The sequence below is a fragment of the Orcinus orca genome, chromosome 10 (genome assembly GCF_937001465.1).
Source record: "Orcinus orca chromosome 10, mOrcOrc1.1, whole genome shotgun sequence".
In the NCBI taxonomy this organism is placed as follows: domain Eukaryota; kingdom Metazoa; phylum Chordata; class Mammalia; order Artiodactyla; family Delphinidae; genus Orcinus; species Orcinus orca.
The window spans coordinates 45,443,155-45,454,535 of NC_064568.1; the positions used below are offsets into that span (position 1 = coordinate 45,443,155).

At 57.5% G+C, this 11,381-nt stretch overlaps 1 protein-coding gene across 2 annotated transcripts; it reads left to right on the top strand.

Annotated features, from left to right (window-relative positions):
- Positions 1 to 3,833: 3,833 nt before the first annotated feature.
- On the top strand, positions 3,834 to 11,302 carry KLHL40 (kelch like family member 40). Of its 2 annotated transcripts, none has more exons than XM_049715403.1 (6): positions 3,834 to 5,120; positions 6,628 to 6,788; positions 7,051 to 7,158; positions 7,358 to 7,539; positions 9,746 to 9,892; positions 10,753 to 11,302. In XM_049715403.1, exons 1-6 carry the CDS (start codon positions 3,963 to 3,965, stop codon positions 10,851 to 10,853), a joined length of 1,857 nt encoding a protein of 618 aa, XP_049571360.1. In that variant the 5' UTR covers positions 3,834 to 3,962; the 3' UTR covers positions 10,854 to 11,302. The 2 variants fall into 2 exon arrangements, with proteins under 2 accessions (XP_049571360.1, XP_004277925.1); XM_004277877.3 differs by having other exon boundaries at positions 3,867 to 5,120; positions 7,358 to 7,543.
- Positions 11,303 to 11,381: the final 79 nt, after the last annotated feature.

The following is an 11,381-nucleotide window of genomic DNA, read 5'->3' on the forward strand; positions in this document are numbered from 1 at the left end:
GGCCTGCGGGCCTGGCTGCTCCTGCAGTGTCTTGCAGGGATTCAGCTTCTCTCTGTTTCCCCTCTTCTACCCGTCCATCGGTGGTCTGTCTGCTGCCTCTCCCCATGGCCTCCTCCCTTCGACCCCACCGTGCTGTGAGCAACGGCCTGATGCCACAAGCATTATTTTCTATAGAATCCCTGGGAAAATGTCTATTTTTTTAAAATTAACGTTTTACCTGGGCATAGTTGAAGAAGCCAAATATTGATACTTCTAGAACTTTCGTTTTTTAACAAAAACCTGCAGTCCCCCGCACCTGCTCCTCTCCAACTCCCGGTAGGCGAGCGGCTCCAATTCAGTTGGTATTTTTGGTGTTCTCGTGCCCACAGAAAGCACACCTCCAATGCTACTTTCCTGATTTTTTTCAGTTTTAGGCATCAGCTATTGATGTATTTCTTCATCACTCCCATGACACGCACAAACACTACGCACACACTTTCCCTTCCTCCTTCCTCCCAGCATGGTTATATTATTATTTGGGGTTAGAGTAATATTTAGTGTGTACATTATTATGACTGTGTAAACACTGATCTCAACCAAGCCATATAATAGAATATGATTCCATTTCCTTTCTTGCACAACGTTTTACTTTTGTCTCTCTTAAGCGTGATTTTCTTCGGTTTCTATGTGCTTATCACTGCTGCGTTCCCAAACCCTTTGCTATAAATTCAGTTTTCCTTCCAATATGTGCAAACACGGCGGGTGTTCCATCGATTTCATCACTCTTGTAACCAGGGAGCCGTGCAGCAAGATAACCCTGGGGTGCACACACTGCAACCAGCTCCCGTGAGAAGACTTGAGAATGCCTAACAACATCCCCCAGCCAGTGGTTCCCTGTCCCACTTTGCCGAGACTGTATCCCTTTCAGTTCATTGCAGAGATCTTTAACTTCTAGAAGGTTTATGTCTTGGTGGGCTCCTTTTTCCTAACCCTGAAATTTACCTTCTCCTCAGGACCACTTCAGGGGATTAAATTCCAAAGAGCTTGACTCTTTCTTTCACCCTGACACAGGAATGAGTTTGCCTGGGTCTAGAATTCAGGCTGGAAATCATCGCCCTCAGAATTTTAGATGCTGGCGCGTTTCTGTTGAGAAGCCCAGCGCCGTAACGTTTAAAAGGATGAAGTGAGATGACAGTTTCCTTTGATTCAACTACAAGCCCTGGAGTCCTGCTTCCTCCCTCCCACATCCGATCCCTGGGCCTGTCCTTGGGTGAGAACAGAGTGGGTGGGGCAGAGATGACACAGGATTGGCCCTGACTTAATGACTTGATAGTTGTTGAAATGGGATGCTGGGTACATGGGAGATCAGTATATCATTCTCTCTCTGGAAATACATGCGCTTCCCATAATTATCATTTAAAAATAAACAGTGATTCCCCATTTCACTGAGGGGAAAAACTGAAGTCTGTACACTGGCCAGACATGATACCCCACCACAACCTCTCTGCCCTTATCTCCTACTCACCTCCTCGTTCATTGTTCACTGGCCTCCTTGCTGTTCTTGGAACATGAGGGGTGCACTCCTGCCTCAGGGCCTTTGCTTAAGCTGTTCCCCTGCTTGGAAAGCCCCTCTGCATTGGCTTGAACCTGCTCAGGTGTAGTCCTCTCAGTGAGTCCATCCTGACTGTTCCACTTAAAATTGTGACCACCTCCACCTGTCACTTCCCATGCCCCCTTCCCAGCTACCTGTCACCGTAGCAGTTCTCATCTGACACCCTGTATGTATTTATATATTTATTTGTTGCCCCCTCCCTCAACTGACGGTAAGCTCCATAAAGACAGGAATTCTTGCCTGATGTGTTCACTGCTGAATCCTCAACATTTAGAAGAGTGCACAGTAGGTTCTCAATGAATGGATGTGCCACTTGTAAACATTCTAGTAGAATGCCTGGTAGGAAATGAGCACCATGGAATTCCTCATAATCTAAAAATATGTCATTGAGTCATCTGATAAATATAAGTTAATTGTTCAGTCGGTACCTTCTGTCCTGGTCTTTGGTAAATGAGACTCTGACTAACAGACATTTTTTTTTTTTTTTTTTGGCGGTACGCGGGCCTCTCACTGCTGTGGCCTCTCCCGTTGCGGAGCACAGGCTCCGGACACGCAGGCTCCGGACACGCAGGCTCAGCGGCCATGGCTCACGGGCCCAGCCGCTCTGCGGCATGCGGGATCTTCCAGGACCGGGGCACGAACCCGCATCCCCTGCGTCGGCAGGCGGACTCCCAACCACCGCGCCACCAGGGAAGCCCTAACAGACATTTTTTGTTATTTGCAGGAAGCAGCAAGGTAGAAAGGGGTTCCCACAGTCTTTGGAGGTAGGCAGATCTGCTTCGAATCCTGGCTCAGCCACCTGCCAGCTGTGTGACTTGGCCAAGCTGCTGAGCCTCTCGGAGCCTGGTCTCCTCACTGATGCTTCTTACTGGAAGTGCCCTGCAGTCCAGGGCCGGGCTGGAGGCCCCTGGGTGAGCCTTTGCCCTTTCTGAAAGACAGACAGGACCACCTCCAGGAACTGCCTGGGTGCTGTGCCCCTCTGGGAGCTCCTGGTGGGGTGAGCAAGCAGGTTGAAAGCACTGATCAGAGGGACAGGCAGTGACATCACTGAGATCACAGAACGGGGAGGTGACTCAGTCCTGGCCCAGGCTGAGGCCCCCTCGCCAATCCCCCCTGCCCCCCGCAAGCCTGAGGTTATAAACAAGTGACTCAGAAGAATGGTGGGAGAATGCCCCATAGCGGTTCACACCAGTGTCTCAGGGGCTAAATTTAACCCACAGCTGCACCCGCTGGCACTCTGGGAACAAGTTAATCTTGGCGGCTGAAGCTGATGTGTGTGTGCATGTGTGGGGTAGGGGGAGGGTGGTCAGAGGTCCACAGCAGGGTGGGCATCGGGACCGGCTGTCCCAGACCTCTACCCCGATTCCATACATGCTAGCCAGGGTGCAGGGGCCCCAAGGCTGCGCAGGCTCAGGCCAAGCTTAATATGGACCAAGAACCGAGCATAGACAGATTTCCTGGAATATTAAACTGAGTGTTATGTTTGTTTTTTGAGCCCTGGGGGTTTAAACACCTAGAATAGTTGAATCCTATGAAATTAAATCTTCTGGCATGTCTGACGAGTTACAGGGTTAAACCCTGTGCCAGTGTACTCGCAGGGACACAGAACCTCAGGGCTTGGGAATCTCAGAAGAACTGAGGCCCTTAAAATTGAACTCGCCCATCTCTTCGCTGTGTAGGAAGGGAAACTGAGGCTCAACAGAGGGATCTGGCTTTCCCAGGACCCACAGGAAAGTGGTGACCTCGTTTATTTAAGTACCTTCTTGCTTTCTTGCACAGTCCAAGGAGGCTCTCAGAGCTGGGGCAGAAAGGGGAAAAGTCTTCCCACTTTAAAGTTGAGGCAACAGGGTCCCCATGCCCAAGTTCATTGAGCAGGAAACCCAAGCACACTGCGTCCAGGGGTAGCTGGAGCAAGATACACTCCAAGGAGGAGGCTAGAGGCACCTGGGCAGAAAGGCGGAGAAGGCATGAAGGAAGGGAGACCCTGGAAGAGGGACTCAAAGGCTTCCCTCTCCTTGGACTGAGGGGCGGAGCTTGGGTCATCCCCTCCCCTGAGAGGTATCACCCAACCAAGGAAAGACGTCAAGGCCTCTCTGTGCTCCGTTTAGAAATGAGACAGCGAGGCCCTCATCTTTCAGATGAGGACAGGACAGAGACACCCCACCCCTATCCCATGAGCCCCTGGGCTGAGTCAAGACTGCTCTGGGAGGGGGCCTCCACCCAGCTGTCCCCTCTGCGTCATGTGCAGGAGGCCAGGCAGCTCGCCTTACAGGGCCCAGTCCACCTCTATATATAGTCCGGCTCCGACAGCTGCGTAGACTGTGCGCGACCCAGCAAGAAGGCAGGGAGTGCGGAGAGAAGGCCACCCACCATGGCGTCGGGCTTGGAGCAGGCGGAGGAGCAGCGGCTGTACCAGCAGACGCTCCTGCAGGACGGGCTCAAGGACATGCTGGACCACGGCAAGTTCCTCGACTGCGTGGTGCGGGTGGGTGAGCGCGAGTTCCCATGCCACCGCCTGGTGCTGGCTGCCTGCAGCCCCTACTTCCGGGCGCGCTTCCTGGCCGAGCCGGAGCGCGCGGGCGAGCTGCGCCTGGAGGAGGTGTCCCCTGACGTGGTGGCCCAGGTGCTACACTACCTGTACACGTCAGAGATCGCGCTGGACGAGGCAAGCGTGCAGGACCTGTTCGCCACGGCGCACCGCTTCCAGATCCCATCCATCTTCACCATCTGCGTGTCCTTCCTCCAGAAGCGCCTGTGCCTCGCCAACTGCCTGGCGGTCTTCCGCCTAGGCCTCCTGCTCGACTGCGCGCGCCTTGCCGTGGCCGCCCGCGACTTCATCTGTGCGCGCTTCTCGCTGGTGGCCCGCGACGCCGACTTCCTCGGGCTCTCGGCTGACGAGCTCATCGCCATCATCTCCAGCGATGGCCTCAACGTGGAGAAGGAGGAGGCCGTGTTCGAGGCGGTGATGAGATGGGCGAGCAGCGGCGACGCCGAGGGGAAGGCCGAGCGCCAGCGCTCGCTGCCCACCGTCTTCGAGAGCGTGCGCTGCCGCCTGCTGCCGCGCGCCTTCCTAGAGAGCCGCGTGGAGCGCCACCCTCTCGTGCGTGCCCAGCCTGAGCTGCTGCGCAAGGTGCAGATGGTGAAGGATGCACACGAGGGCCGCATCACCGTGCTGCGCAAGAAGAAGCAGAAGGGGAAAGAGGCAGCGGGGGCCAAGGCCACTGACAAGGGCACAGCCGAAGCCAAGGCGGAGGAGGATGAAGAGGAGGCCGAGCGCGTCCTACCCGGGATCCTCAATGACACCCTGCGCTTTGGCATGTTCCTACAGGACCTCATCTTCATGATCAGTGAGGAGGGCGCCGTGGCCTATGACCCGGCAGCCAACGAGTGCTACTGTGCCTCCCTCTCCACCCAGATCCCCAAGAACCACGTCAGTCTAGTGACCAAGGAGAACCAGGTCTTCGTGGCTGGGGGCCTTTTCTACAATGAGGATAACAAAGAGGACCCCATGAGTGCTTACTTCTTGCAGGTGCCTGGCCAGCCTTGGGAGGGTCGTGGCCAGTTCTGATTCCTGGGCAGCCCTGGGGCCCAGGAGAGGCCTGTGTCTACTTGTTGGGGAATGTCATTGGGTCTAGGCTGAGATGTAGACCGGGGAGGATGACTGACAGCCGCTTGCCTGAAGGCTGAAGATAGTTATAGGCGGTTGACAATAAGATGCACAACTTTGGTGTCTCAGTTTCAGGGAGATGTCAGCCTCAGGACGGTCTGATATGTTGGAGGCCCTAGCTCTGCACAGCGGGTGGGGTCAGGGACAGTGAGAAGGAAGAACAAGGTCAGTGTAGGGGTCCTGGCCAACAACTATGCATGAGGCCGGGACTGGAATGTGGAACGGAGTGTCTCAAACAAAGGGACCATCCTCCCTTGCTTTCCCATTGCACAGATGGGGAAACTGAGGCCTAGGAAGGACCAGGAGAGTGGGGCACCCAGTCCAAGTTATAATGTGACAGTGGGATCTCAGAGGGCAGGAATGGTTTTCTGGTGACTGGCCATGTAGGTGTGAGCCTTGCTAGTTGGGGGAATTTGGAGACATGGAGGGGAGGGTGCAGTGCTTCAGGCTGGGAACCAGTGAGCAGGGGACAGAGATGGGAAGGAGCCTGCAGTGAGTGGTGTGCTGAGTGAGGCCTGACCAGGTTTGAGAGGGGTGAGGGGCACTGTGGTGCCAGGGTTAAGCTGGGGCGGGTGGGGGGGGGGCGTCTCTACCAGCCAAGGCACATCATGGGCACATTGTTTATTCTCTCTGGGCCTCTGTTCGTAAATGGGGATATTACTCTTCCTTGCTTGATAAGGTTGTCTGAAGGTTAATTGATGGTTATAAAGTGTTCAACAGCACAGTGCTCAGCCCTCAGAAAACTCTCCCAAAAGATGAGCCCCTAGTATGGTTATTAAAAGACTGTTGGGGGAAATTTCCTGGCGGTCCGGTGGTTAGGACTCCACTCTCACTGCCGGGGGCCCAGGTTCAACCCCTGGTGGGGAAACTAAGATCCCACAAGCCGCAGGGGTGCGCCAGAAAAGAAAAAAAAAACCTGTTGGGGTACACAGGGTCGCAGACTTACACTGTAGATTTTAAGGGGTGAGTGGCTGTATTTGGATGTTTCTTGTGCAGTGGGATGGAGTGGAAAACAGGGAGCAGGCAGGCCTCAGTTCAGGAGTTGTACTGGGGAAGGCCAGGACGGCAGCTGGGCCTCCCTCTCAGAGGCCCCTTCTCAGCTCTGTATGGGATGCCCCATCACGGTGCTATAACGGTGGTCTCCCGGCACCTACGCGGGGTGGGACGGTCGGCTGTTCTCAGCCAGATAGGAGGAGAGGCACTGTCTCCAGGCACCGCCTCCAGTCTGCGCTGGCCCTACCTGGAGACCCGGACTCCTCTGTGACCTGGGGCTGGCCAGACGGGGCCGCGGTGGGGCCGGGCTGGGACTGGGGCGGTGGGTTGGTGGGGGACGTGGGGGGCGGTCGCTGACTGGCCACCCGGCCCGCAGTTTGACCACCTGGACTCAGAGTGGCTGGGGATGCCGCCGCTGCCCTCGCCGCGCTGCCTCTTCGGCCTGGGAGAGGCTCTTAACTCCATCTACGTGGTCGGCGGCCGAGAGCTCAAGGACGACGAGCGCAGCCTGGACTCGGTCATGTGCTACGATAGGCTGTGAGCGCGGCCTGGGGGCGGGGCCGAGGAGCCTGGGGGCTGGTCCGGGACGGCGGCGGGGCGTGGCGGGGGAGCGAGAGCCCAGGGCTAGGGGCGGAGGCGGGCTTGGGTAGGGGCTGGGCGCGGTTGGCAGGTGGGGTGGGAGCGAGGAGCTAAGAGGTCTGGGAGTTCCGGTAACGAATCGGGGGCGTCCCAATATGTGTTGGGTGGTGGGTGGATGCAGAGACGGGGGCTGAGAGCGCCCTACTCCCCTCCCCTCTAGGTCGTTCAAATGGGGCGAATCGGACCCGCTGCCTTATGCCGTGTACGGCCACTCTGTGCTCTCGCATATGGACCTTGTCTACGTCATTGGCGGCAAAGGTAGCGACAGGTGAGGCGCGGGCCAGGAAGGAGTGCAGCAGCCGGGTCGGCGGGTAGAACGGAAGCAGAGTCTCCCCGAGGCTGTCAGGGGTCTGTCCTGACTGCCTTGCGAGGCAGCTGGAGGGACTGGGCCAAGGGAAGAGGCGGCTCTGCTCCCGCCTCCTGCTTCTCACTCACTGCGCACCCCCCCACCCCCCGCCCCGCCACAGGAAGTGCCTGAACAAGATGTGCGTCTATGACCCTAAGAAGTTCGAGTGGAGGGAGCTGGCCCCCATGAAGACTGCCCGCTCACTCTTCGGGGCCACCATCCATGACGGCCGCATTTTTGTGGCTGCTGGGGTCACAGACACAGGGCTGACCAGTTCAGCTGAGGTGTACAACATCGTGGACGGCAAGTATGGCTGCTTCCCCCCTCCCTGCCCCCGTTCCACTGGACAGCCAGGGACGAAGGGCCCCACTGTACCAGCCTGGCTGTGTGGCTTTGGGCCTATGTCAGACCTCTCTGTGTCTGCCCTGGCAGGAAACATAGCCTCTGTCTTGAGTCTCCACTGTGTAGCTTGGACATCAGCACAGAACTAGCCCCTCCACTCTGATCAGCAGTGAGGTGGGCTTCCCCCACAAGGGTTGTGGCCAGCCTGGTCTGCAGGAGAGAGCTCCCCGGAGATGCCAGGTTCCTCATTCAGAGACTCGTACCAGGCACTGGCCTGGTGCTAGGGATACAGCAGTGACTGAGACAGAAGCTGCCCTGCCCTGGGAGATCGGGAAGAAAACTGAGCTGGCAGACCAGTTGGACTCCGCTAGCTAAAGAGGTGGTGGGAGAAGGATGCCCAAAGGCAAAGGAAGGCTGGTGCCAAGGCATTTAGGAGAAAAAAGGCAGGCTCACTGGAGGAGAGGGCATTGGTCAGGTTGGATGGAGTGTGTGGTGGGTGAAGGGAGGTGGGGATTGTGGGTACTGGGGCTGGAGAGGGCGCAGTCGGGCTGAGGGACTTTATCCTGAGAGTAATGAAATGCCTCTGACGGGTTTTAAGCTCCCTTCTGTGTTTTCCTAAGATGCCTCATGGCAGCTCATGTAGAGAAGAGATTAGGGATTTCCTAGGAGGCAGGGGTACAGCTGTATAGCAAGAAGTGATGGTGGTCTGGAGCTAGGGGTACAGCAGGGATGGAGCAGAGAGGATGCACTGGAGAAAGACTTAGGCCAGCGCTTTTCATGTGCCCATGAATCCCTGGGGATCACGCTCTGAATGCAGATTCTGATTCTCAGGTATGGGGAGGGACCTCAGAGTATATTTCTAATAAACTCCCTGGTGATGCTGACGCTGCCAGTCCATGGACCATACTCAGTAGCAAGAGTTTAGCAGACAGAAGAAACAGGATGTAGCAATTGATTGGGTGGTGGGCGTGAGAGGGAGAGGTGGATGCTTTTGAGTGAGGGTAAGAGGTCATTTTTTTTAATCAATTAATTTATTCATTTATTTTTGGCTGTGTTGGGTCTTCGTTGCTGCGCGCAGGCTTTCTCTAGCTGCGGCGAATGGGGGCTACTATTCGTTGTGGTGCGCAGGCTTCTCATTGTGGTGGCTTCTCTTGTTGAGGAGCACGGGCTCTAGGCGTGCAGGCTTCAGTAGTTGTGGCACGCGGGCTCAGTAGTTGTGGCTCGCAGGCTCAGTAGTTGTGGCGCACGGGCTTAGCTGCTCCGCAGCATGTGGTATCTTCCCAGAACAGGGTTCAAACCCGTGTCCCCTGCATTGGCAGACAGATTCTTAACCACTGTGCCACCAGGGAAGTCCCAAGGAGGTCATTTATCGAAGAACTGTTGGAGTTAGGTAGGAAAAGTGAGGGTCGAGTTAAAACATGTGGATTTGAGGTGCCTGGGTGTCCAGAAGGAGCGCACTAGGGCAAAGAGAGAGCTCGAGGGTAAGATCTGGGGAGGGGGGACAGTACTCGGAGGGGACAAGCTCCCTCAGGGAGAGGATGTTAGTGGGAGAAGCCGAGGCCCAAGCCCTGGGGGCAGCAGGGGCAGATGCATTATTCAGCAAGGAATCCCAAGAGGTGAGGCTGGGAAGTGGGAAATGAAGAAAGTCACATCAGCAGAAGTGCATATGTGGACCCTGGATTCCAGAGCCCTGTGGTGGCTGGGGACCCGAGAGCAGTTTTGGAGGGATGAAGACCCAACTTCGGGAGCCAGGGGAGGGGAGTGAAGGCACCTTGAGAGTCACTGGGCCGTGAAGGGGAGAAAAGGGACGGGGCAGGAGTGCAAGGGACGGTCTCAATGGTCACTGAGGTAGCAAGCTGGAGTTGGTTCAGGAGCAAAGGCGGGACATTGGGGAGAGCCCTGGTGGGTTTCATGGGGCAGGTTAGATGGAATGACAAGGGGACAGTGGAGGGAAACGGGAGGGGCAAGAGAATGGGGAAGAAGTGAAGACCAGAGGGCATTCCCGAGAGGTCAGGAAGCAGGCTGGGCTGGGAGCACGGGTGCCTGGGGGTCAGATTTTGCAGGGTGCAGCTGAAGCTGTGAGTGCTGGCGGGCGACAGTCACTGGGCTCGCTGCGGCCCCCCGGGGGCGGGTGAGGCACCTCCTCACGCCCCCTCCTTCCTGCCAGGTGGGCGCCCTTTGAGGCCTTCCCACAAGACCGCAGCTCGCTCAGCCTGGTCAGCCTGGCGGGCACGCTCTATGCCATCGGCGGCTTTGCCACACTGGAGACTGAGTCCGGGGAGCTGGTTCCCACAGAGCTCAACGACATCTGGAGGTGAGCCTGGCCCTAGGGAGGTGAGGGGAATCGTGAGCAAGGCCAGCTGGGCACCGAGGCAGCGCCCAGCAGGCTCACCTGTGGGCAGAGCTGATCCCTCTTCCAGGAAATCCTGTGGGCACAGGGCAGCAGACATGCCTCGCTCAGCCCAGGGTCTCTCCAGTTTGTTGGGAAAGTCTGGGTTTGCACACATGGTACCATGCCCCCCTGTGGGGCATCGACAGTGTCAGTCAGGACCTGGTGCCAAGGTTAGGGCCCAGACCCACAGAACCGGGCCCCAGGGAGCAGAGCAGGCCCTGAGAGGCAGCCAGTTCTTCCCTCTCCCCTCCCTCCTGACGGGGAGAGCTGGGTCGGGATTGAGAGGTAGCTGGATCCCAGCTTCTCAGAGCCATTGCTTCTATGGCTGGTCCTAGCTGGGGGTGGAGGGGAGAGGTTTTGGCAGCCTGGGGCAGCTTCTGAACCTTCAGTGATGCTCAGTGCTGCAGGCAGCCTCTAGAGGGCAGTGCTGCTGGGAGGGCAGGACCCGGGGGGACTTCTCGGAGAGTTGAGTACAGAAATTCTCAAGAGGAGGGGTTTGGGGAGGTGCAGACCTTCCTGGAGGGAGGTGAACTTCAAGGAGTGTGGGCTTCCTGAGAGGGGGCTCTTCCTGGAAGGTAGGGCAGGTGTTCTTTGGGGGTGGGACCCTTTTCCCAGAGCGTGTGCGCTCTCCAAGAGCTGGCCTTCCTGGAGATGGGCCTGAGGCTGGGGGGCGGCACTCCCCAGGGGTGGCCTACTGCACCCAGCCACCCCTCCCTGCTGGGTCCCACCCAGGACTTGGCTGACCGAGCTCCTTGTCCGTGTCTGCACTCCTCCCACCCCAGGTACAACGAGGATGAGAAGAAGTGGGAGGGGGTCCTGCGGGAGATCGCCTATGCTGCTGGCGCGACCTTCCTACCTGTACGGCTCAACGTGCTGCGCCTGACCAAGCTGTGACCCGCCCAGAGGACCTGACTGCGCGCCCCCCATGCTGCAGCCCACACAGGCCCGGCCTTCTGGGATGGGGGCTCCAGGGAGGAGTCCGGGAGAGGCAAAGCCCACCTGTATCCCATCCCGTCACAGTGCCCGAGGGGCCGCTTCAGCCAGGAAAGGGAATTCGCTGCCTGGAGCTAGCCTTTCGGGCAGGGACGAGAAACTTTTGGCCTCTCCGGTGTCTCCATATCCCCCGTGTTCCTGGTCCATGAGGCAGAACCTCGGGGGGTGGTCAGGCTGCATCCCGGCCCAGCCCCAGCCTGGCTGTGTGTGCCCGTAAACTCCCCACAGAACTCAGTCTCCTCGCCTGTCAGATGGGGGTGGGGGTGGTTCCCCATCGAGTGCACCTTGCAGCCCGGGTAAGTCTCCTGTAAGAAGAATAAAGTGGCTTCCGAGCCAGCAGCTCGGGGTCTGGGATCAGGTGCTCCAAGCGTCAGCGACCAGGTGGTTTGAAGACCTGGGGCTTCCGTGTTCAGCGGCT